The sequence below is a fragment of the Dermacentor albipictus genome, chromosome 10, assembly GCF_038994185.2.
Source record: "Dermacentor albipictus isolate Rhodes 1998 colony chromosome 10, USDA_Dalb.pri_finalv2, whole genome shotgun sequence".
Classification (NCBI taxonomy): domain Eukaryota; kingdom Metazoa; phylum Arthropoda; class Arachnida; order Ixodida; family Ixodidae; genus Dermacentor; species Dermacentor albipictus.
In genome coordinates this window covers 55910183-55937386 of record NC_091830.1, presented here as the reverse complement: position 1 = coordinate 55937386, position 27204 = coordinate 55910183, and the positions used below count along the sequence as shown (strand labels likewise).

Sequence of the window (27204 nt, the reverse complement as noted above, 5' to 3'; positions counted from 1 at the left end):
TCTTGACTGCCAGCTAACTTGGGCATCACCCGTCCTCGCAATTGAAAAGCAGACCAATGCAATAGTAAACGTATTTCGGCGACTCGATGATATATAGTGGGGGGAGGGGGGTCTCTTTAGTACTACAAGTTCATAACGCACCCATGTAGCATGTAGCAAAAAAATCGCTTATTCGGCGCCTATTCTCCGTGGTTTTTCACAAACTTCTGAGGAACATCTTCAACGTTTTCTGGTAAGCGGGCTGCGAGTGCGTTTTGGGGTTGAGCAGGCTACCTTGAGTTTATTAGTAATTGCTGAAACTCGTCACCCGCCCTTTGCAGTCATGCGAACGGTTGAAATATGCCGACGTATTTATCGCGTCTTAACTCAACACGAGAAGTATCCATTAAACGCCGCGCTTACCGAAAGAAACAAAAGCAAAATTGACAATGTTGTTCGAGAACATAAAGCACTATTACGAAGACTTGAATTATGCAGTGTGGATGTTAGTTACACTCCCTGGATGTTACATGTCCTAACATAAGATTATCGGTTGACGGGATTATATCTAAGAGAGACATGTTCATAGTAGCCGCACAACAACTGGCACTCTGCCAAATTTACTCATTACAACCCCAGTACTTCCACGTTTACACAGATGGTTCGTGTTTCTCTATAAATACGTGTACTGAACAGACTCACAAAACTTTGCGCTTCATGTACTGTTGCACTATATATTTTTATTCATCCAGTTTTCTATCGTGTGCCATATTTGTGTCGCTATTCTCCCTTTTTTACGCAAATTTGTTTCCTTTGCCAAGTGACAAGGAGTAGCCGGTGTCACCATAAAGGCGCCAAGCACTCGTAATATTCCTTTCAATAAAAAAATGAAGGAAAAATCAGACATCCGCCCGTTCGTAGCAATTGCTGAAAAGGCAAACTTTTGCAGCAATCGCTACGAAGGTATTGATGTCTGATTTTCCCGTTAATAGTCATCAGAAGGAGTGTACCAAAACTGACAGAGACCCGTCGCGGTAGCCTCGTGGCTATGGCTTTGCGCTGCGGCACTCCAGGTCGTGGGTGCGATGCCAGCCACGACAGCTGCATTTCTGTGGGTGTTACATGAAATCAAGCACATGTACGTATATGTACGCACAAGTTACAGAATCACACGTGTTCTAAGAAAATGTGAGCACCCCCACTATGGCGTTCCTCATAAGCAGATCGTGGTTTCCGCGCGTAGAAGTAAAAAATATATTTATTTTAGCAATCATAATAATAAATTTCGAAAACCATTAGCGCATCGTGCGCAACTGTTCTCATTTGTATGAAGAAGTGTTCAAATTTTGGTGCGTTTATACTGTATTGTATCGCGACGCTCTATTTAACCAAGTACTAGCAGGCATTGCATCGTCAGTAATTTAGATGCATAGTCTAACAATGTAGTAGTTCTTTTTTTGTCTGTAAACCACTCACATTGGCAATGCCGAAAGACGCCGATCGTAAATAAAAGGAAGCCAAATAAATTAAGCAAGCCACGTATTATACACGTGTCTTGGCGGCTCTATGACGTACAAAACGTCCGTAGTTCATTGCTGGATTCACGCAGCACTCCTTTTTATGGGGCTCCATTTCATCCGGCCTCATTTTCCGACGCATAAAACTACGTCCAAATATGCGCGACGTTTCTACACAGATGCGTCATCACGAAGCTGTCACATGTAACAGAGCATATGTTACCTTGCCTAGGCATTCAACAGCTGCGCCACATACACGCACATGTGCAGTCAACAAGAGACACGTGACACGTGTCTGACACGTGCCCCATAAAGCCACTGGGAACGTTCTGGACGGAGACAACGTCAGCTTCCACCGAACAAGCAGCGGGATTCGAGTAAGTATAGTCGACTGTGGTTTGTCAACCTCGATAATTTTAGTGTGTGTATTTCAACAGACTAGTCGGTCTCCCCACTTCATTTTTCTATCGGATTCAGGGTGTTGCGACACCACGTACCCGAGCAGCCGGCGTCAGACTCTCCCACGCATCTTCGTGCGAGGCTTATCCGGGTCGGCAGAGTAGAGTATAATGGCGGTCGAGCCAGTTCCGAGTTTTTGGACCTTTAAGCCTCTTCGCTTAGGCGACACACACCTGTGATCTTCGCTTCACGTTGACGGCATTGCCGACGGAACCCCGGATTGACAGCCACATTTTCCTGTCTATGTCTTCATGTGACTATTTCATGTTAGTATCTGCTTTTCTATGTCGGTTCCCTCTTATGCTCCCTTTCTCTCACTTCCGGATTTCTAAGTGGCTAGGGTTGACTTCTTTTAGGACAGCCGAGCTGGTAACATTGAGTTGGAAAAACCTGGACGAGACCATTGCTAAAATGTGGACATAAATCCCCCTAAAGTTCAAACACACTCTGGGAAAATGTACGTTGCATCAAAATACGTTCATTTTTTATTGCCACCGAAATGTATATTTGATGCAGCCGTCTAAACACATGCTCATCTGTTCTCTACCAATGCAATATATTGTTAAGAACATCTCAAGGGGTAGCTCACCCAACCTGTCTTTATTTTTTGAGATATCGTTAATGTTAGCTTGATAACGTGAGCAGTGGCGTAGCCAGAAATTTTGTTCGGGGGGGGCTACGCCACTGGCCCCATGTGTATATATATATATATATATATATATATATATATATATATATATATATATATATATATATATATATATATATATGGGGCCAGTGAAATTTTGTTCGAGGAAGCTTTAGCTCGGGTGCTCCTATTTAAATACATGTAGAAGGGGAAGTCGTTTTTCCCTGCAACCACTTCACCAAATTTGAGGAGGTTTGTTGCATTTAAAAGAAAACGTTTAATTCTAGTGACTACTGGTTTCGAATTTTTCATTTAGGTAGTCAATTATTTATTAAAAGTTGGCCAAATCAAAAATTTTCAGGAAACGAAACTATGAAGTTTAAAACTCCGTGACTCAACAATGAAAAATAATATCACAATTCTGTGAATTGCACGTAATAGTACATCTACAGCGGACAAAATAGATGTGCTACACATCAATCTCAATAAAATTTAATATTGTGGAAATACGGCTTGTGCAGAACCCTTGTACACAACGTAACCAACTCACGTAAGATAAATTGACATAGCAAACTTGTCCGCTTTGACTGCTATAATAGATGCCATTTACAGAACCACAATGTCCGTTCTTCATGCATAGCTATTAGTTTGTAAACGTCATGCTTCTATTTTTTCAAGCTTTCGAATTTTTCAAAATATTTTACACAAAATTCAGGCCCTATATCGTTAGTTGTGTTTCCAACAGAACTAGGATTTAACTTTCTCTCTCAAATGCAACCAATTTCAATAAAAGCGATTAGCAGGATTATCGAAGAAAAGCGTTTCTGCGTTTGACAAGTATTTGAATAGGCCGCGTCGGATTGGGCCCAAGCTAAAGCTTCTTCTTAAACAATTTGTCAAGGGATCAAATCCATGAATAATAACTGCATTGTCATTGCCAAAGACGCTGCAAACGAATTCTTGAACCCTACGCACATCAAAACAATAAAATATGTATTTTTTCATAAAAGAATATACTCGTATGTGCCAAAAATTTTGCCCAAAATAACTGATATCAATGCTTCCAAATTTTGGTCTATTTATTAAGTAAAGAAAATATCACACAAACTTTAGAACTATATCGGTTCGAAACCAGGAAAGCAGTGCATGCTGCTGATATGAAAAATTAAAAGGCAATGAACTGAAGAAGTTGAGGACAAATATGTTAATGAAACTGTCATTCAAGGACCGTGCTTACATTTTTGTATTATGCAATGGCTAGTGAAAAATCTCAATGACGCTGTAATTTGTTTTAATGTATTACGCAGGAGCAGCTGTCACCGGTCGTGTATCGTGAGTAATTGCACGGAAATTATAGTCGCAACTGAGGGCACGTATAAAAAGCAGTAATTCTGCAAGATATACGAGGGCAAGTCAAATGAATGTGAGCCAACAACGGGGTACTTTATTTAAAAGCAGTCTTCATCAGAATTTAGACATTTGTCCCATTGACTAACGAGTGGCGTGATTCCCGCCTTATAAAACTCCTTGGGTTGCTGCTTCAAAAAGTCTGTATCTGGTTCCCTTGAGCTGTTTTTCGGTTGCCCCAAAATGTAGAAGTCGCAAGGTGACAGGTCTCAGCTGTATGGCGGATGCTGCAGCGTTTCCCACTTGAATTTTGCCAGTTTTGTATTAACCACATAAGCAACGTGGGGACAGGCATTGTCGTGGAACAAGATGACCCCATTCGTCAATTTTCCACGTTGTTCGTTCTTGATTGCGACACGCTGCCGTTCTGGCGTTTCACAATATCGGAAACAATTGATAGCCTCTCAAGATTTAGCAAATCATCATCAAAATCATCATCATCAGCAGCAGCAAATCAGCAATCTATCAGTAATGGACCCTGACGACCGAAAAGAAGTCAACAACACCTTTCCAGTGGAAATGATGGCCTTTGCGTTCTTTGGGCGTGGTAAATTCGAATGTTCTCACTGTAAGTTTTGCCGTCGTGTTTCAGGCTCGTAGTAGTGGCACCAAGGTTCGTCCCCGATCACAATTGAAAACAATAAGTCGTCATCCTCATTGGGATACCCGATCAGATGAGTCAAGGCAGCGCGAAACTTCTCCGTCTTCTCGCGCTGGATCAAAATCTTGGGGATCCATTGCGACCCAAAGAGCCGATAACCGAGAAGCTCATGAATTATGGCGTAAACCGAACCGTGACTGATGTTCAGACCGTCTGCCAGTTCATCGATGCTTATCATCCGTTCTTGTTTCATCACCTCATGAACCTTTGAAATTGTGTGGGGTGTGATTGCACGATGATTTTGGCCCGGTCTTGGAATATCTTTACAACGTCCTTTAAGCCGTTTGCTCCAACGCTTCACAGTGGCCAATGAAATGCCGTGTTCAACGTTAACGGCAGCCATACGGCGATTAATTTCTGTTTTGGAAACACCTTTAGCTGTCAAAAACTTCGCGACACCAAGCTGTTCAACTTCTGAAGTGTCCGTTATGTGATGCAACCATATTCAACCCAGTGTATGAGAGCATTGAAGAACATTTATCTTCACACCTGCGTGCCACTTTTGTAAATGAGACATGCCGTTCTCCTACGCGCATGCCTCGCAGATAATGAACCGAACCATTATTGCGTGGTTAGGGTAGGCTCACTTTCATTTGACTCGCCCTCGTACATTAGAAATGCAAAGATACAATGGGATATGCAAATGAGAAAATACGGCTTGATAAAGGACAAAAACTGTCACTGGAAACAAAGTTCACTGCATGTGTACACAAAACCTCGCAACAAGATATTTAAGTATACGTATAAGTCTCCAATGAGTCTATGTCTGTAAGAAAAAGTAACGGTATATAATGGATCAAACAAGGCAATTAAACATGTTGCACAATCATAGAATCACAGAATCCTAGATTCCGCCCCCATTCCATCCACTCCCCCCGATGTATTGCGCGCGACGGAAGGCGGCACGCTTGCTCCTTGCTTTTCTCCTTTGCGCACACAAGACTGAGCCACCATCGTAGGCTCACCCATTCCACCTCCCCTCCTACGCTTTCACTCACACATACAGCATGCAGCGCGTGGTCACGATTTTATCACCCTTGGACTTTATGCGGAACATGAAGGCGACGGCAGGAATGCGCCTGGAGTGTCCATATAATTGCTTTCGCAATAATATAATAAACGTATCCGGCAATTGAAGCGTCCCGTCGTCCATTACTTTCCGCAAAAAAGTATCAAAATCGAACTTTCACCATGCGACAATTCGCGGCGCCGCAACAATGTATTTTTTTTCTGTGAGGCGGAGGAACCGAAATGAAAAAAAAAAAATACGCATAGGAAAGTATGTTGGCCAGAACCGAAGGCCTACATCGGGCACCTAATGGGGCTACGGGATTAATACCGAAGAAAACATGAGACGCTTGGCCCACTGAGAACCATACGCATACTGCTCAGTATCCTACACCGGCGAAACAAGACTTTCCGGAAAGGTTCCGCTCAAGGAACGCGGTGCAATCCTTCGAGTCCCCACAGTGATGGCGGCGAGCGACCATTCTTTTTTTTTCTCGTCTGCTAGCCAGAAAGCTTCCAAAACTCTGTCAGGTGAAAATCCACTCGGCCAGAGCAAACCGAACGCCAACCGAAGTGCACCGCGCGGTGGTCGGGGCCATACGAGAAAAACATATGCGCTCTGGCTCGCTCTGGCAGCCCGCGGGTAGGGTAGCGAGAACAAAAAAAATTGAAGGGGCTCAATGTGTCCTCGGCGAATAAAAGACAAAGTAGAAAAAATTAATCAGAACGTAGTTACTTTGGCTGGCTTTAGTGTCTTGACATGGATGTTCTGGCGTAGGTTTAAAAAATATTGATATTTTTTTATGTGACATGACGGCACAAATGAACCACCCCATCGCATCGTCTCATTGGACCTCGCTGCGTGCTTTGTCAACTCGTCTGCTAGTGTGTTAATTTGGCTTGTCTCGTTGTATGTTCCGATGTAAGACTTTAGAAAAGTCAATGGAGCATTGGCGTCAAATGTTTATAACAACATTGAACCCACAAAGTTCCGCAATTGAAAATTTAAAGCACAACTTTGGAAATGTCAATGCACGTTTCACATCAAGAGTTTATGAGATTTATACCCATAAAATTTCGCAATTGATATCCATGCGCTCCATAGATTCCGTGGCCTCAGTGAGATGCCGCGGCGAGCCCGCTCACCATCAAAGCGCCCTTGAAACATTGTGCTCGGATGGCACTGCTTGGCGTTATGTGACTGCCGCTGTATGGGCGTTGCCACGAAATCCAGCCCGAGTTCGCAATCTTCGCGGTTAAATGTCGTTTCGAGCGTCAAAAAGACATTCTAGACAAAATCCAGAGTGATTTCCGGCGCCGGGGGTAGCTTTGGTCGGCGGTGCATGGACAGCACGAAAAAATTTCGGGGGGGGGGGGGAGGGCTCAAGCCCCATAAGCCCCCCCCCCCCCTGGCTACGCCCCTGAACGTGAGGTCTACTTTGGTATAAATTCCTCTCTATCAATGATTCTGGAAGTCACATAAATGTGTCCGCACACGTCAAACGCATTATATACTGGGTGAGAAGTAACATAGGGGTATTGAAATTAACTAAACACATGATACATTTGTTTCTCGCATTGGTTCAGAGAGATCCTTGCATCAGGACTTGATAGAAAGCCGCATTTTTACCAGTTCAATGATCTCACATTGCGGCATAGCTGAACTTCGTGCAGCAGATGTTACACAACATGAAAGACACAAAGAAGTGCTTGCCAAGATGCAATACTTGGATGTTCTTATATTCAACCACTGACATTTCGCGAGTGACTGGAGTGGTAATGAAACTATGAAGTCAAGATAACGGCAACTTTTCGTTTTAAGGGCTGTTCGGAAAGCGATCGCGTGAGCCATGGACCCCAATGGGGCGCACAGTGTGAGACCTCACCGGCATGACATGACTGTGCTTGCGCAATTCCTGCAATTTAAAAGCAATCGTAGTAGCGCCGTGTGCCGCAGATGAATGTGAAGATGTGTTTTACATTTACATAAGTGCCAATTAAAAAGTCCGGACATGCACTAGCCAGAGATACAGCAAGGCAACTGTGACCAACTAACGCATAATGAAAAGTGGCCAACGCAACGTGGTTCCTTGTCATGAAGGGCGATAGACGTTTCGCTGATACGTGTCTTGTCCCTGGGTATGCATACACTAAACATAACATAAATATCATGGATATAACTCAGAGAAAGGGTGTTCGTTTTATTTGTTCTAAGTTTAGGCGCACGAATTTACCCACAAAGCTAATGATGGCCAACAACATTCCCCTCGTAGAGACGAACAGGTGCTTGCCTGGAATTTTCTACTGCAACTAATTATACGTGAATTATCCTTAGATCCCTCTGTAACGTGACCCCATTGTCCACTGGGCGTACACGTCGTGGTAACAGATATGGATTAAGCCCTGATTTCGCCAAGACAAATGCGTGCAATTTTTTCTTCCCCAGAATAGTGTCCGATTGGAATACCCGAACAGCGATGTATTAAAGCCCTCAAAATGTATTGCGTTACTCATAGGTTCTCTGTAATGTGCATTTATTTGGGTTTCTTGGATAATAATAATAATAATACTTTATTCCACAAAGTCACAAAATAGCAGCGTACATAACAGGCCTGCCAAAGCCACACAGGGCATGAGCGGCAGTGCCTGGCAGGCAGCGGAACAAGCAATTATTCAATTGACATGCACTTTTCACATTTAAAGTATTATATGAGAAAAAAATGTAAAAGCAAAAAAAAAACGAGTGATTCCCTGAGGCGACTAGTCAATTTGCCTGAGTGCCTTTTTTAACTTGTATTTTGTTCGAGCGCGCAAGGCGGTTTGAGACAATTTGTTAATATTTGAGACAATTTGTATTTACATTTCTATATTGGCATTCTTTGTTACCTTGTTTCTTATTTGCCTTGTACACTTGAGTGCACTTCCTGGAAGTACCGATGCGTGGTCTTCGGTATGTTATGAATATACAAATGAATAAAAAAATACCGAGGCCACCACTGCGCCAAGAAACCTCTGTGACGACAATTGTGTGAGGACTCCCGTATGATGAGAGCCAGATGACAAAACTGAAGCGACGACGATTGAACAGCAAGGACAGCATACCGACAGCGATGTGACAACGAATATACATCGACGGTATAAAGACGATGGTGTCAGGACGACTGCATAACCAGGGTCTGTTGACCAACCTATAGGGACGACGATGAAACGACCACCAGCACATACGTAGTGGCCAAAGCTGGTAGACAACTTGGGAGACTGAGTCAGTGTAGGAAGAGAGATAAGCTCGAAATACCAAAAATAGGCAAAGAAAGCTAACCGCATGAACATTCTTTATTTATAGGTTCCGGCAGCCCGTTTAGAACAATACTACTTAGGCTTCCTTTCCATTTAAAGATTTACTGGTGATAACACATATCGATCACTTGCCACAAAGCAGCGAAAAAATTTGGATATCTAGGACACATTTCGTAGATCCACAGGAAACTAAACTTGTATTTCATTCAATATTTGTAGACCTCTTCATAAATTGGTCTCTGCTACGTAGAACCTCCTCACAATTTTCAGTAGTGTGACATAATCTTTTCAGAAAAAAAGAAACATATTCGCTTCACATACCAGCCTTATAGTGTAAGAAAGTCTCACCGTTATCTACTATTTGTCTAAATATATGAGTTGTCTTCACTTCACTGAGGCGTTTTATACAATCACCGTTTTTTTTCCGTCTGGCCTCCTCGTCGATCCTAGGGACTTTCTTTCTGTCCTCCCCTCGCCTTGCAGGATAGCATGTAGGCAACTGTGTGTACGCCTGCAAATCTCTCTGCTCCTAAATAAAAACCTATCTCTGTTTCACCATCTCCTCACCAGAGCATTCTTGGTTTAACTCCTCTTTCCGTTTGCCGCACATTGAGATTCTCGAGCACCTATAGCACGTGTTTTACTCACTCCCCAATATTCACTCGAATATTGGCCCGAATGTTCCAAGCAACGCCACTGGCTAAAATAAAATGTCTGACACTTTACTTATTTGCTTCTGCTCGCACTTACACATTAGCAAAACACGGCAGAACTCAAAAAACGATGGTTGACGACAGTAATGTCAAAATGATTAGAGAAATTCAGTGATGCACCATGTTTTTGAAGTAACGTTTATTTTACTTATGCAGTGCCCATTGTGATACATTTAGTGCAGCAGCTCTATGAGACCTACTCTGGTACCGCCAGGTTTCACTCTGACATTCGTTTGCCAAGATTATACAGGCATGGCTGCGTGACAATGATTTATGACTCTGACACAGTGACAACTATGGAATGACGACGAAGAAATGAAGTCATCATCATCCTCATCATCATCATCATCATCAGCCTGGTTACGCCCACTGCAGGGCGAAGGCCTCTCCCATACTTCTCCAACAACCCCGGTCATGTACGAATTGTGGCCATGCCGTCCCTGCACACTTCTTAATCTCATCCGCCCACCTAACTTTCTGCCGCCCCCTGCTACGCTTCCCTTCCCTTGGAATCCAGTCCGTAACCCTTAATGACCATCGGTTATCTTGCCTCCTCATTACGTGTCCTGCCCATGCCCATTTCTTTTTCTTAATTTCAACTAAGATGTCATTAACTCGCGTTTGTTCCCTCACCCACTCTGCTCTTTTCTTATCCCTTAACGTTACACCTATAATTCTTCTTTCCATAGCTCATTGCGTCGTTCTCAATTTGAGTAGAACCCTTTTCGTAAGCTTTCAGGTTTCTGCCCCGTAGGTGAGTACTGGTAAGGCACAGCTATTATACAATTTTCTCTTGAGGGATAATGGCAACCTGCTGTTCGTGATCTGAGAATGCCTGCTAAACGCACCCCAGCCCATTCGTATCCTTCTGATTATTTCCGTCTCATGATCCGTGTCCGCCGTCACTACCTGCCCTAAGTACCACTTCCAGTGCCACGCTACCTATTGTAAATGGCTGTTCTCTTCTGAGACTGTTGAACATTACTTTAGTTTTCTGCAGATTAATTTTTAGACCCACTCTTCTGCTTTGCCTCTCCAGGTCAGCGAGCATGCATTGCAATTGCAATACATGCTCACTGAATGATGTCAATCAAACTAGAAATCAGGCGTGGTAACGGCGACAAGATGGCATTGAGATGATGATTGTTAAATTATTACAATGGTAAAATGACGTCGACATTAGGACAAGGGCATGATGGCAATGTATGGCGAGGATGGCGTGCCAAATATAAGAGGACAACCGGACTCGGAAGCGGTTATGACGACGATGACATATTCATGGTGGCGCTATAAGGACGGCACGGCGACGGGTGCGTAAAAAGGGACTGTCTGGCGACGACGGAAATGACGATGGCATTACAACGGCACAAAAACGCGATTGAATGACAACATACAGTAGCATGGTTAAGATAGGACGACGCCAATTCCTTGACGAAGGCCCCATGACGACGATAAATTTAAGTTACTGAAGTGATTACAATGGTTCAGCGACCGCGTGAAAGCGACGGCAATATGGCCATGGCATATTGACAACGATATTATTAGAGTCCGACGAAGAAGCTGGAATGAAAGCAGTTAAACAACCGCTATGGTATCCCTATGACGTTATGACAACGCATGTATGCAATGATGACAGTGACAGGACTAAGGTGTGATAACAATGAGGCGTGACGATGGCTGCATCACGAAGCCTGTGTACCAGTAGAGTCCTGACGGCGGCGTGACATCGACTGCTGTAAAACCTTGTTTCCTCCTGATCCTCCTGAACATCTTTAAAGAGCCCCCATGTTTCGTGTCGCGGACGTAAGTCGACGTTCCTGTGTCACTACCACGGATGGTGGCTCCAGCGGCGGCAGCGTTAAGGAGATGGGCCGGGCTCCAAAGGGACACCGACGCCGACTGCACCAGTGTCTACTCGCTCAGCAGTGTGGACTTCTCCGATGACACCTGAGAGCTTGGGCAGACCCACAAGGTGAAACAAAAACACCCCACCGGCGTGTCCACATCTTGGAGAAGGTCAGCGGTAGTACCAGCTCCGAATACCACAGTCAATGCGATTGTATTTGTACCAGATCTCGCTACCGACAACCTGAGGCGACTCAACGGATAGTTTGCCTCAGTGCAACTTGAAGGAGTGGTGCTAAAGTATGTGACAAACGTTAGAGTCAACCCATAAAAAAATGCGTTGGCTATTGACATGGCACGTGAGACTGCGCTGAGAACTTTGAGCAAGCTTCCAGAACACATGAGCCTTCGCTCATAGAATGCCCTTGAAGTTTGTTGCACTACTAGTGTAGCGTACGACGTGGACGTCTCGATATTTAGCGCTGAATTGCAGTTTCTGTTGAAAGCAACCGTTTCTGGCCTCTTTATAGCCCATGTGTCAGCCTCAGCAGATCCCGCTGCGTGAAAATAACTTTCAAGAGGAGTTTCTCTCTTCGCACGTGAGGGGCGATCACTTTAGGCACCTTGTGCGACTGTTCATCGCGAAGACACTACGATGACGGAATGACATGAGGCTGGGACACGTGAGCTCCGTGTGTGCGAACACGCGAGTTGGCTCCCGCTGCGGCGAGGCCCACGCTGTAGACTCCTGTGCAACCGCGCTTATAAAATGCACCAATTGCCTTGGGTCCCATGATGCTTCCTCGAAGGCCTGCCCCAAAATGAAGTAAAAGGCGGTCTTGAAGCAGATGGCGAGAGAACGTTCGTCTCATCGGGAAGCTGTTGCGACTGTTAGAAAGCCATACTACCGTCGCCGTCGGACTTCAAGGAACGCGGTTGCGTCATATCTGATAAGGACAAGAGAAAGGTACATCTGGCAAACGCAGCACTAACTTTGAGCAACAGATTTATTTCCAGTTTTCATCGCTATATATACACTCTCGAACCGTCACAAAATACGTGTAAAATCTTCTTAAACATGAACTAAAAACCGGGAACCACATGCAAGCAGTTTTCTGCCACACATATTGACAATGTACATACACGTTGAAATTGAACAAAAAGTGCTTCCGTGCGTTTCCTGGTTTTCGCTCATGTTCACCAATATTTTTCAATTGTTGCGTGACGTTTCGTGGGTGAACATACATTGATGAGAACTGGAACTAAATCTATACTCGAAAGTTAGCGGTGTGTGTGTGTCACATGTGCCTTTCTGTTGTCCTTGTCGTTCAGCTCGTGCTACAAGAAATTATCGGTTCTTAGCTGACTTTCAGTTTTAGTGTGGCTTTAGCGGACCTATGTGACTGGACTTGTTGTTACGGTGGTTCGGAGTTCATTTCCAGTTTCAGTGGTATTAAGTGGTTTCCTTTTGATATCTGTAGGCTTTATCATTGGCCCCTTCCTATGTGAAAAAAGAACCGGGTAGCCGGCACCAATTACAGGCAAGAACATCTCCTACGCGCCATATATTAAAATGTTACAGAACTGAAACAATCGGTCTGGTACTACGTAGACATTGCTCCGGAAGGAAGTTTTAAATTCCATTGAATGCTGGGCTTAATTTGCTTTCAAGTACATGATTTTCTTGTAATCCTTTTCATGAGTTGTCAGTTTGTGTGACGGCTTCATTTTGTTTTCCCCGCTCCTGCAATATCCCCTTGAATAGCAGCATAATTGCAATGTAACTTGATTAAAAATATAAAGTAAAATAGGAATTTATTCCTTCAGTTACTGAACAGGCCATTTGGAGTCAGAAATATTATGCTTTCTTGGTTGAAGTTGCAATGTCCCTAAATATGCCTTTTGCATTCGCAAGAAGCAAATCAGCAAACTAACTCCCTGCCCTTTAAAACTCTATTCATTGGTAATAAGCGCTATGTTAGAGTGAAAGAATTTGCAATAGTAGAACTCGACGCGGGAAAGCCCTTCGCCAAAAAGTATCGACCCGACCAAATCTTTCCTTTTCCAAATTCTCTGCCAATGCACCCAGCTTCCTTACTAAACGACATATTCAGTTGAACATTGTGTTAACGTCTAACAGTTTTTTTCTGATAATAGCTGAAACGTGGCTGACTGACGAAATTGCCTGGTACCGAGCTTCTTGCTTATCTGCTGAATTTCCGCCTTGACCGGAAAAACCGCAAACGCTAATCGCCGCACATCATCCTTTATCGTGTTCTTCTCCAACCATTCAGACTGACTAGGAAATGGGATAGCTAATTTGCCGCGCTTCAACGCAGACTGTTCTATTGGATGTTTGTTACAGGTCATCACATAACACTCCTCATTTTTCGCCTACACTTAATACCACCTTGAGCGAACTTAGTGAAAAACACCCTAACGCACAGATCCTGCTTTTTGGTGACTTTGATTTTCTGCAGATCAACTGGACTAACACTAATGCTTCAGTCACAGGCAATGATGCTGCTAAAGAATTTCCTAATGTGTGTCTTAATTTCAGTCTAACTAAACTTTTACTAGAGCCTATGCGGGTTACAAAAGACATCTAATGCACTCGAACTTATACTAACTAGCCATCCTGACAGTCTATCATCCATAACTTAACTTCATGAGGTAAGCGATCATAAAGTAATCCGTGCCACCTTCACCTTTCAACCCTTGCGACAATAAAAATACTACAAAACTATATCCCGACATGATAAAGAGAATTGCGAAGCTATTAATTACAATTTAGGCGACTCATTTTCACACTCTGAGACATTATTCCATGTGCACTCCACCTCCACAAAACTGGACACTACTTAAAAACAAAATTAACTTGTAAACAAACTTATACCAAGAATAAACATGCACACCAATAAAATGAGCCATGGTTCACCAGAGCTCTAAAGAAGCTTGAAAACCAAAATAAACGTCTATTCCGGCTAGCCACGCGTCATGGATGCACCGAGGTATGGTCAAAATATTGCATGGCAGAGAACACCTACCTGAGTGCCCTTCGCATTGCTAAAATTTGTTTTTATATTGTCGACCTACCCCAGCTACTTACTAAAAATCCTTGGCAGTTCTGGCACATTTTAAATCCTGAAGAAGCTCGTACTGTCAGGGGTACGAATGCAGCAGGCGACACCGACACGGACGCCGATTGAGCTGACATATTCAACACAGTATTTTTACCATGTTTCCAAAAAGCTACCATTATAGATTTTCCACTACCTACTAAAATAACATCGCATATGCAACCCATTGTATTTTCGATATATGGTATACTGTCAATCATTCAAACAGAAATTATATACTCTTTCCGGTGTAGACTAAATTAACTCAAGGATCCTAATGAATACTAATCATATATCCGTGGCACGTTTCACTCTGTTGTTCTCGCAATCATTGTCTACATGTGCCTTACCGGATGATGGGAAACTGGGAGAGGTCGTTCCAGCATTCAACGCAGGTAGCAAAGACTCCCCCTTAAACCACCGCCCCATTTCATTAACTAATGTTCCTTGCAGAATCATGGAACATGTCATATACTCGGATATAATGAACTTTTTAGACTCGACAAACTCATTTCATCCTTCTCAGCATGGTTTTCGTAAAGGGCTTTCATGTGAAACACACCTAGCTATCTTCCTTAACAATCTGCACGTTAATCTCGATAATCTCGATAATGCCACTTTTTTAGACTACTCTAAAGCTTTTGACACAGTGCCTCATAACCTCTTGCTAATAAAATTATCCAGACGGAATCTGGATGCTCACTAGTATGATGGATAAAAAAATTCCTTAATAATCGTTCCCAGTTGGTCATTGTTAACTTCTCCTCCGAACCCTTTCCCTGTCACTTCAGTAGTCCCTCACGAGTCATAGGATCGGTGCTTTTCCTGATATGCAATAACGATCTTCCGTTGCATGTATCTTGTGCTATTCGCATGTCCACTGACGACTGCGTGATTTATCGAATTGTAACTAACATCTTTGATCAAGCATCTCTCAAGAATGTCCATAATAATGTGCAGAACTAATGCAACCGTTAGAAAATGGCCTTGAACCCTAACAAGTGCTAATTTATTTCGATTTCCCACTCTTGTAATCCTTATCTCTCTACTTAAACAATTGAAGACGTCCCAGTAGAATCAGTTCTAGCCTATAGGTACTCAGGCGTAACCCTGCTCCACGACCTTTCCTGGAATGCGCATTCGAATAACATTATTTCGTCAGTGAACAAGACCCTCGGGTTCATGAGGCGGCACTTTCGTCATGCTTCAAAGCACGTCAAAATATTCGCACACAAATCATTTGTCAGACCACAACTAGGATATGCCGCTGCCATCTGGAACCCACAAAAAACATATTTCATCAGTGCACTCGAGTCATTTCAGAATCGTGCGACTATATTCATCCATTCTTCTTATTCACGTAACATAAGCATTTCACTATTAAAATCTCAATCTAGCTTGACATCGCTTGCATTTCTTCGTCATATCGCCACGCTATCTCTTTATTACAATTTTTCTACAGCTTGCTAAGCCGCCCACCTTACATCAGGCCATCATCTTCACGCACATCACAGTGCACCAGGTATCAAGTCCAAGTTTCTCGTTCTCGAACAACGAACTATTACTTTTCACAGTTCATTTCGCTGCCATCACCATATCATTCAAAATTTCTAGAAACAGTTCAAACTTGTATTTCACCTTAACACCTGCCTTTTCTTTTGTCCACGTGTTAACCGCTCCTTATGTAATACACCGAATGAGGTCTTTAAGGCAATAAAATGAAATGAAATATCCGGTGCTATTTTCGCCGTAAAAGTCACTTTAGGACTTTGCGCTTGCGACGTAACGCTCGTAAGTCCTGCTTCTTACGATGTGGACAGATGCTTAGCTAAGAGATGTCAAAGGTGTTTGCGCAAAATTAAGCGTCAGCACTTCAGTGTCTTTTTTGGAGCACTGAATGAATTATCTAGTAGGTTACTGCTATGAGTGCGATTGCTTAAATCTTTGCAAAAACAAAAAAAAAAGTTGCAACAGTAAGTTCGTAAAGTTAAAGCCCATGCAAGCGAACAAAACACAACTAATAATGATGAAAATCAGATACATTGGGGAAGTTAAAGCACACAGTTATACAAAGTCTTGTTCATTAGTGTATTTGTTTTTTCTACTTTCGATACTGTTTATGCTGGTGCGTTTTAATTATTCGAAAAAAAAACATCTGGGGAAACACTTTGAACTGACAATTCTCGTGGCGAAATGAGGGTCCTATCTAAACAAAGGTTTTCCTAAATAAAACACTGTCGCCCGATCTAAAGTAGAAGTAAAGTGGCGCCCAGAGTATGGAATATGGCACATCACATATGGTTATTCGCAAGCGCCTGTGGGTCTGCTGTTCACACGGACTGCAACAACAATAAATTGACTTGCTAGTAAGCCGTTAATGCGTGCTGCCTAGGTGCTGCTCGAAAATGGCGTAGCAGTAGAAGCGAAGGATTTAAAAAAAAATGTACCCGTTGCTTTGATCAAGCACCACGTCAAAATTTTTCTGTGCATCTCCTAATCCTCATAGTTGTGAATGCTCCTAACATGTAGGAGGGAATGCCCATACCGTAGAAAATATTGAAACTGATACTAAGAGACAAGTGCTGACAAATGTGAATTTCACGCTACCTTACAGTGCTACAAAGAGACTTGCCTACCGCAACCATGAAGGCTCGCATCGAAGATCGCGTCATCTACTCACCATACCCGCGAATCGACATCCCAGTATGCTCGTTTTATGCCTTGGCAAAAGAGAAGTTGCTGATCAACCCGAACAAGATTGCGCTGGTAAGAACATTGTTGTATCGCCATGTTGTATCGCCAGTAATGCTTGTCGACTCCGTCACTTTAATGGGGGTGACGTGAGAAGAATAACAGCGAATCAGAAAGTCGCTGACTACGTAAGCTCACGAATTACGACAAAACTGAGGGAAGTCACACGAAGGATTGCGAATTTAAGGTATTCGAATGCTTGGCTTAATTTCCTTTTGTTTACATTCCATGGAAGTCACATTGCGTCTGACTTTCACTGTGTTTGTTCCGCTTAATTCTTTGAGATTTGTTAATTCGCTCCTTTTTTGCTCTTCCATCCCCTTTTCCTACATTCCATTTCTATTTTTCTTGTCTAAATTCTATTTCTATTCCTTTCTGAAGAGTAGAAATGCGTTGTGCCCCTTCCGGTGGAAGTTACCGGCCTGCTCCTCGCTTTCTCTTTCTTGCCTAGTGTATATATGTTTTCAAAATAAATAATACTGATATAGTAAATAATACTAATACGCAGAACTAAAATGTCAGAAACGAAGGGTGATTCTTTACAAAGCAAAAATTGCAATGTGTAGCCATCATTTCTGAAATATCTGATCCGCGGCATGCATTGAAACACGACTCAAAACTTACACTAAACAATGGTAGCTCGTTTAGCGCCCACCTTTCATCTCAGCGTATCATGTGGCGGATGGATACACATAGTGTCGTTGCACTGAACCCTGTGATGCCAAATATGGGAGAATTTTTCTAAATGTAGGCGATTTAGGTGTTGTTTCTGAAAAAGCAATATCTGCAGAAATCGAGGAAATATTTGCTTTACGACGTGGAGGAAAGTCGAATTCAGAGACGTGAGCAACCACCACTGCCACACCGCGACGGCCGATACATAGAATAGCTGTCTGGACGACGTGGTTCGATTTCAGCCTGCGAAGTGTGACTTATGATTGCGTGGCAGCGCAGTGAACGAAGCTCGCTTTTTAAATAACAAGGCGTGGATCTCGTGGTCTCATTAACAGAGCACAGCTACTAGGCTATTGCCATTTGCACCTCTGGCTGTGCTGTCACTGTATGTTGCCGTTAAATGAAATATTTATGAGGGTCTGTCAAACTGCCAAAAAAAACGTAGTTCAAATACCAAACAAAGCAGCGCAGACACTAGCGAACACCTGCATATATCTAGCACTGTACGACAAGGCGGCGCATAGGCAGAGCAACAATCGACAAAGTATCATTGCGTATTCTTAGTCGTAACGTGTTTGGGTGCATTTTGACAGCAATGCCGGGGGGAGGGGAGGACAGTTGGCCGCACTTCTGTGTTGGGCTGAAGTCGGCGTGTTAGCGCGTAAGCATTGTTGGAATAAAATTGCAGAGTACATTTTTTACATCGGTGTCTGGAAGTAGCACACCGTTTTGAAAGTCCTACATTTAGTTTTTCAGCGTGAGTTTATTTTTCATTCGATATACATAGTTGGTTGCTAGTAGCATTCTGACGAGGGTCCCAAACTCAAACCACTGCAGCGAGACCCATTGTATCAGGGTTGTACAATTCTTACAGGATCCCATATAAACCTTGGTACTTTTTTGCAGTGTAAGCTTGGTTTGCGTATAGAGGAAAGTGTAAACATCCTGAGGTCATCCTACGGCGAATATGTGGGCCGCGTGTATAAGACCCGTGTTGTTAGCGCTACTTGCCCTGTGGTCTTATTTCAGCTTGAGTTCAAGAACTTCATTATTTCAATAATTTAAACAAAGTTAGAGATTATTTCAAGCTAGAAAATGTGGTCTTTATTTCCATTAAGAAAAAGATGTTTACTCGTAGCCCGTTATCGACAAACTGAAGAACCGTATTACGAAAATGTCGGCAAACCTAAGGAACTTCTCGATTGAAGCTAGCGGAAAATTGGCTTAGAAGGTTGGCAGCACGGACTGAGCCAGCAGACAGGACCTTGTTCCGCTCGATTTGTCTTAGATTTGGTTCCTCGGGTTAGCATTTCTTTATTTACTTTGCTTTTATCTCGCTCTCTCATTCTCTGAATTCTCTCTCTCTGAATACCTATTGTAGATAGTGTGAGCGCTTTGCTTATATCGCTCCAGCGCTTGCTACTTTGTAAGCGCTTACTGAAGGGAGGCTGTTGCTAAAGAGTGCAATAAAATAAAAGAAATTAGAAGCGCATATAGTACACATGCAGTCGCTGTAAGAAAAGAAGCCAGAAGTTCTTGGATGGTATTTTCGCCGGTGGATCTCATATATTGTTACCATGTACCATGCCTAAAGTTGTGGTGTGAGCTACGTCGCTGGCGCTAACGGCCTGCTCAGCTTTATGTCGCTGTTGTTATTTTATAGTGTTTTTTGGGCGCAATAACAACTTAGGCTGTGTTCCGCCAAACACAAGGTATCGGTGCACAAGAAATTGAGAGGTCATTAAAACTGTTTTTATAGCATTGTCGGTTAAGTATTAAGGCAAAAGGCTCTTAAAGATTGTGCATTATTTCTGACGAGATATTTTAGTAATATTTCAGAGTCGTTCCCTATCAGTAGTGCAGAGTAAAATGTCGAGTTCTTTTGTATGAGGTATGAAAAAATTGTTTCCGTTTCCAGTTTAGTTGTAGACAACAGATCAGAAAATGATTTACTGGTAAAATGGCTCCCCAGTTCGCACAAGTTGTTTGTGGTGTTTGTTCTTTATGTGGAAAGAAGTTGTTATATAACCAGTGCTTGGTTTTTCAACATGGAGTGTTATATATATATATATATATATATATATATATATATATATATATATATATATATATGTATATATATATTTCTCTCCAACCGTGATTGCCATTTCTTATTCACTACTCATCGAAATTCCGCCATGCAGTCGGTTGACGGCTTCTCTAAGTGTTCGGTGAGATTATTTCTTGCCTTAGGTGCACACTTTTCCGCTTTTTCATTTCAGCTTATCCATACATGGCCAAACCTCAGCCGAATATTATAGCTTTTCCATTATCGGTTGCTGCTGTAATCATTTTCAGTACGTCTCCTAAAATTGGTAACTTGTACCTTTTGAATGCTAAAGATTGAAGTGCGCCTACCGAATTGCTGTAACTGTGCTAAGGCCGTCGTCTTCTATTGATTTGTTTGCTGCCGTGAATATAGCGAAAACTTCAGCAGTGACGATTGAAGCATTGTTTGGGAAACGTACACGTTTTTCCCACCCTGCTCCATTAACGCCTATGCCTAGGCGTTCGCCTGTTTCGGATCCATCTGTGTAAAATATATTGAAGTCCCAGTATTTGTCTTGCACACTAGAGAACTCTGTGAAGTGCCCCTGTGGCATTTCGGTTTTCTTGATGTTTGTCATCGTGAAATCACAGATGGCGGGCAGGTTATTCTATGGAGGTAATCTTTAGGGTATTTAGTGTACACACAAAAACCCTTGTGGCATATTTCATTTATGACGCATTTCTTCAAATCTGTAACAAAGCGGCTTTATATTAGAGGGTCTGTTGGTGTAAAGGTTGCTTGCTTGGTACAACGTAACAATGCTAAAACAAGGGTGTGAAGGTAATGTGCAGATCTTCGGCAGATATCTTCCTAAAAGCAAACGTCTCTCGTTTAGTGATGGTTCCTTAGTTTCTACATAGAGGCTAGCCACTGGAGATGTTCTGTATGCACCCGTGGCAAGACGTAGAGCAAGGTTATGTACAGGATCTAGTCTTCGATGATATGACGGCATGGCTGATCCGTAGGCAACTGAACCACAGTCAAGAACTAATGATCGGTATAAGTTTGGGGTGCATCTCCTGTCCGAGCCTTGGCTTTTTTTGACATAAGATTCTTAGCATTTTCGTGGCTTTTTTGCTTTCGATTTCAATGAGTTTATGTGCGGGATGACACTTAGTGACTTATCGCATACCAACCCTAGAAATCTGTTGTCCTTTCTCACAGGCAGATCACGTTATTTTAGCTGTATATTAGGTTCTGGTTGGAGTCTTCGTTTGAGTGAGAATAGAGCAGCCACGGTTTTCTCAATCAAAAACCAGATGAGATTTTTGTCTCCCATCAGACAGTCTATGGTTAGCTGTATCTCGCGTTCGCAGGTGTTACTATTGGAAGAACGGCAAACAATTTGTTGGTCCTCAACATACATTGAATGTTTGACATACGCATGCATTACTTGTGCGACGGAAATGATTTTAACTACGAAGAGACTTACACCTGATACGCAAAAGGGTAGTACCAATGCATAGTTGCAAAGTACGGTCTGAGAGAAACCCAGCTAGGAGTTCAACATTATGCCATTTATTCACATATGAACCAAGTTGCGTAGATTCCGAACCCCCAGGTTGATTTGTACCCTTAGCTAGATAAAAGAACACTGGTAGACACGGTTTCTTATTGTGTAAATGCCTCTGGTATTGTGTTTTCCAACCGGAACGAAGGGTCGAATGTTCATGGTGTCTTCCGAAAGCCACATTGGTTAGTATTTAGCAAGTTACAGTGCTCAAGGTTGAACGTGAACCTGACATTTACTATGCTGTCAAACGACTTTACCAGATAACTTCTCAGTGCTTTTGGACGGTAGCTGTTAGGGAGGGTATGTGGTTTCTCTGCTTTCAAGAAAGGGATGAATACAGCCAGCTTTCGAGCATGGGGTATTGTGCCCGTAAGCCACACCTTCTTAAAAAACTTGAGTAAAGCCCATGATAGAGCTTCAGATAAGTGCAGAAACATGCGTAATAAATGTTATCTAGACCTGGTCTTGTTGTTTGCGAGTACTAAGGGCGTTCGATTATTAGCTTATAGTAAATACGCAGCTATCGTTTTCCTTCACGGCTCCTTTAGTTGGTAACTTCTGTTTTTCTGTTTTGCTTTTGTAAGATAGGAAAGTGGCATTTTAGTACGATGAAATTGACACTTGGGCAAAACGTCCTCCTAAAACGTCCGCCTAATAGTGGAGGGCCGTTTGAATACCAGGATGAGTTAATAGATGGATTATGTAAACTTTGTAATCGTCATTCATTTTCCGCATGCCCTCCAAGACTTTCTTTGTTGATGTCGAACTCTATATAGAAGATACGAAGTTTTTCCAGCACGTATTTCCTGCTCTTGTACAGATGTAACGTGCTTGAGCTCACGTTTGTTGGAAATTTAACAGGTGAACGTACATTGGCTACCTCCTGAAGGTGTCCCAAGCTTTGTCTGCTTCGTTTTCGGTTTACGGCAATCCTCTGTCCACCGAGATTTCCGGTTTTCTCGTGATACTTGAGGTTCGGGGTATTTAGATGGATGGCGCTTGAAAAAGACATATAGTAAATATTTTGTGAATTTCCTCTACACTAAGACTTTCTTCATAATGTTTTCTTAACTCAGCACGCGTCGACTGCACAGTTTGCTAGGTGCAGTCTCTACAGCCATGGTTTAGTACGTGCTGGAGTTGATCGCGCGGAACGTTTAAGGCATGACAGATAATCACGTCCGTATGGACAGTCATGTACTTCCTAATTACTTCCATTATGTGTCATTATGTAGTGTTATATTTATGTATTATGTATTACAGACTGAGTGTACTGCAACAATTGTTTTTCTTTTCTTTTTTTCGTTTGTTACTACATTTATGTATTATCTAGTGACTCGCTGAGTGTTGTGCAATGTCGTGGTCTGGGCGGGGATTGGCGCGTTGTCAGGCATTCAGTTGCCTTTTCGCCACCCCTTCCCGCTGTACCACTGGATATGTATGCTGAACTGATGATAAAATAAACCATTCATTCATTCATTTAGGTGTACGTAAAGAACTGTTTCTGCGAGTCTCTCCAGGTTTCTTAAATGTACCTGTGTTCGAACATCGGCGTGCATCCAACAGGTAGTTAAGGTCTTAAATGAGACTACACTGAATGACACTGTTCCTAAACAAGTATTTAGCAGAATTTCTTGTGCTCTAGTGCCCCATAATAATTGCAACGCCACCCGAATGACGGCCAGTGGTGTCATGGTCTCGGCGTATGGTTTCACCTTACCGACGTATGGTTTCACCTTATGGAAACCTTGTATGGTGTCAAAAAGTTTGTGTTTTTTTTTGCTCCAAACTTGGCTCCTGATCGCTTAGGGCTAAAGGAGAGAATTGGTTTAAAATATCGCCTGCGTCACCTAAATTATGTATTACACCACGGTAGTTCCAGCAAACCATAAAAGCAACTTTTCCGGGCAACTTTCCTTATGCCTTAGCAACAAAAAATATTGCTTTCTGACACGCTGAAACGTGGATTAGTTTACGGAAGATGTATATTCCGCTTTTGCATTGCTCGAAAGATAGAACTGTAAGACATCCTTATTCGCGTGCCCTTCCCAGAAGCAGCGACTAGCTGGTGACGTGCTTTCCCTCTACCAGTGGGCAAAGCAGGATGCGTCGATGTAGACATCCTTGGTGTACCCGGTTTTATGTCCATTGCTTCATCAAAAACCTTGGACACTGAAGGCACTCGTACAAGCTCCTTGCCTGATGGTGCCACGTGCTTTGGTAGCACACTGTAAGTAGGGAAGCGCACCACAGGAACAGGAAATGTCGCATCAGATTAGAACCCCTTTGTAGATAGAACCCAACAGATAGAACCCAACAGATAGAACGCCTTTCTAGCACCTCGGTTGGGTTCGGGGGCCTCGCTTCGAAAGCGGAACCTATTTGAGTGGTGAGTGGCTGATCACGGAGAATCAGAGGCAAGGCCAAATTAGTTAAGCTGTAGTGGCAGCCTGTACGCACGAGAAGCAGCTATGCCCTCCCCCCGGTGTGCTGTATCAGATTCATGTGCGCCTAAACACATTGCATGCTTTTCATCGTGCTTCTAGAAATGATCTCTTTTCGTTCAGTTTTAGCTTAACAATTTCCATTTCTTTCTTCAAAGCTTTACAAGATCTCTAGTACGCCGCGGGGGGGGGGGGGGGGGAGGGGGCACTCTAGTTGGGACATTTCATAGCTGTTTTGTAGGAGATCTCTGACGGGTGATAATTTTCACCAAATTTCACACAAATAATTTTTGCTCGGTAGGACTCCGAGCCACGCCAGTACTGCAGAGATTAGAAGCGTCGTCTCCGATTTAGGAGGTAGGCTATCACGGGAGAACTTATACATGCCAAATTTGCTCTGTCTGGAAGGCTGCGGCGGCTAAACAAGATCACCATCTGCCAAGTTTTACCTGTTCATTATCTTTTCGAAGGGTGATTCTTCGAACAGCGCTGACGCCTTGGGTTCGGTGATTGTCAAGCACATCTGCGTCTGTTTCGTTCTTCAATTGCTTTGCAGAGATCCCCCTTGTACACTATTAAGGCTACGGTGTGTTTAAACTGGCACGCTGTACTCAGCAATTTCTTTTTCTTTCTCGAGGTCTTCTCTTTGTGCTCTTGTTTATACTTTGATCAAGAGTTGGCCAGAAGCAAGGTTTCTTTTTTCTATTATTTACCAATTGCTCCTTCTAGAGACTTCACTATAATGAAGATCAATTTTCATGGTATTGGTGCTTTGTCGTTAGCGGAGTGAATAGACAGGAACTTTGGAAAGTTTTTGCAAAACACTTATCTGCTGAGAACTTCGGCGCCACTTTTTTACAGAGATTGGTCATTTTTCTTTAAGCACACAAATGTCATACGTGATGTACGGACTGCTGGTTCCAGATATGTCGGCCAAGGTTCACCCTCATAGTCTCAGCAGGGTCCCGGAGCCTGCAGCCCGATAGTTAGGCGGGAGCCCGTCGCGTGAAGGTTGAGCAAGACCCCAATCGTAACCGTTTGCGAATTTTAACCTTTCACCTTACGACGTGTAGTAGAGGTACAAATCACAGACATGGTATGGGGGCAAGGACTTTGCCAAGCACCAACACTTCTCAAGGTGCCCCTGTGGGGTTAACTTTAGTTTGTTGCTTGCAATATTTTCAGCGGGGAATAAAAATCGCATTTCAAAGTTAAGGTCTCCAAATTAACAAACGAAGACAATGATTTTCCCGCTTAAGACCGATGTTGTGGTTCCAGCACTGAACAAAATTTTCACGTCAGTATTTCGGACAGCAACCATGGTGAATAAAAAAAAGCAATAGGATACTGGGATAGGTTTGGAGGCTTGCATCATTCTTTCAGGGAATGGTTACATGCATCGGCTGCACAAACAAATTCTGGTTGAACCATGATAAGAGACTGCAGAGTGGTTGCAGAGAAAACGCTTTACAATAAATAGGGTCATTTTCACACAGCACTGAGATTTTCTTGGTAAATTGACCAAATCAATTTTAGAGCGCTTCATAAACTTTAGGTAAATGTTGGATCGCGCTAGCATTCTAACATTTAAGCACACCTTTCAATGCTTCAGCCAGCTATTACGTAATGCTGTGAGATCTTAATTCTAAACAATTGCCCCGAAACTAGGTGTACTAATTTCTTTATTGAATACGCCTTCTGGCAACTAGCTGCTACCAGTCTTTGGTATATAAAGCTCTTTTGCAGTCAGAATGCATAAGAAAATCCTCCAAATCTCATTGCTCTAGCAGTACTAGGAAACACCGGGTATAACCGGAAGTTTGATTTGTCCAGAAGGTGCCAAATTGGCCCTTCGTATTGGGCAGCATGGAACAACAGTGCAAATTAGATAACGAAAGCTATATAGACAACCCTGAGCACGTAGACGGTCAGGACCATTTGAATAATGGTATTCATTTGCCTATACAGAAAAAGATGCAGTTTATTCGCGCGCAGGAGTATGGTGCGGACGGCACAAGATGCGCGCTAAAGCACTTTAGTTTCAACATTTTTGCTTATGCTATGGCGTCTCTGCACTGAATTTTATTGCTTCAAGGTACCAAAGGACGGACTCGGCAACAACAATTCTGCGTTTGTGTGGGCATGAGTTGCTGGAAACCCGAAGGAAAAAAAACCAGACTTAAGATTTTCAAAAAGTTTTGATTTTCATAGGGTTTTGAAGACAAAAAAGGAAATACATGTCCAGTTCCCTGCAAATCGTAGCGAGGGAATGAACCACAGCAGAGCCGTCAAGCCTTATAACACACGTGTTGATGTTTTTCGTCATTTTTTTTTACCAGATGTAATCGAAATGTGGAATGCCTTACCTGATGTTGTAGATCAGACGGATGTGCACAAATTTGAATGCTTGATTGATATTTTGTATAGCGAGCACCCAACCTGATGCAATGAAATGTCAAGTTCGCTTGTGTTCTACTATTTTCCCTCCCTGTAAAAACCCTCAAGCGAAAGTTAACTATTAATAAAGAAAGAAGAGAAAGAAAGGAAATGGCCTAACTAAATCTAACTCACCCTTTGTGTCGCAATTGCAGGTCAGCGATGATCTGAGCCTCACACGTGCCGAGGTTCTCGCTGGTATGCAGCGCTATGCCATCGGTTTCCGGCAGAATGGCGTGCTTCCCGGGGATCATGTCAGCATTCGCTTCAACAACAGCGTGGAAAGTCTGATAGCCATCTACGGCTGCATCCTAGCAGGCGCGACAGTTTTCCTGCCCCATGCTTCTCTCACTGAACGTAAGGAGGCGGCTTTGACGCATTCATTTTCATGGCATACAAATTCTTCGAAACAAGATGTCCTAGAGCGGATATGAGTATTTATTTGCATATTGTGCCACGCTTGGTTCAAACGCGTTTTTCTGAGAGCTGTTGCTTTGTACTGAGCAACAGCGATAGCTTGATGCATGCAATATATTTACTATGCATACAATAACTATGAACAATCTCAATTCGATCTGTAGCACCGATCTGTACTTGCAGTCAAATTAAGTTAAGTAAAAGTATGTGGTTTCACGAGCCCAAACCGCGATGTTATTATATAGC

The 27204-nt window shown here is 42.9% G+C and overlaps 1 protein-coding gene across 2 annotated transcripts in view; it reads left to right on the top strand.

Moving 5' to 3' along the window:
* Positions 1 to 1792: 1792 nt before the first annotated feature.
* Positions 1793 to 27204, top strand: part of LOC135917051 (uncharacterized) — a 75958-nt gene continuing 50546 nt past the window's right edge. For both annotated transcript variants that reach the window (XM_065450542.1, XM_065450541.1), the window contains exons 1-3: positions 1793 to 1873; positions 17248 to 17399; positions 26697 to 26898. In XM_065450542.1, the coding sequence (XP_065306614.1) occupies position 1873; positions 17248 to 17399; positions 26697 to 26898 (355 nt within the window). In that variant the 5' untranslated portion in view covers positions 1793 to 1872. The remainder of the gene's footprint in view (positions 1874 to 17247; positions 17400 to 26696; positions 26899 to 27204) is intronic.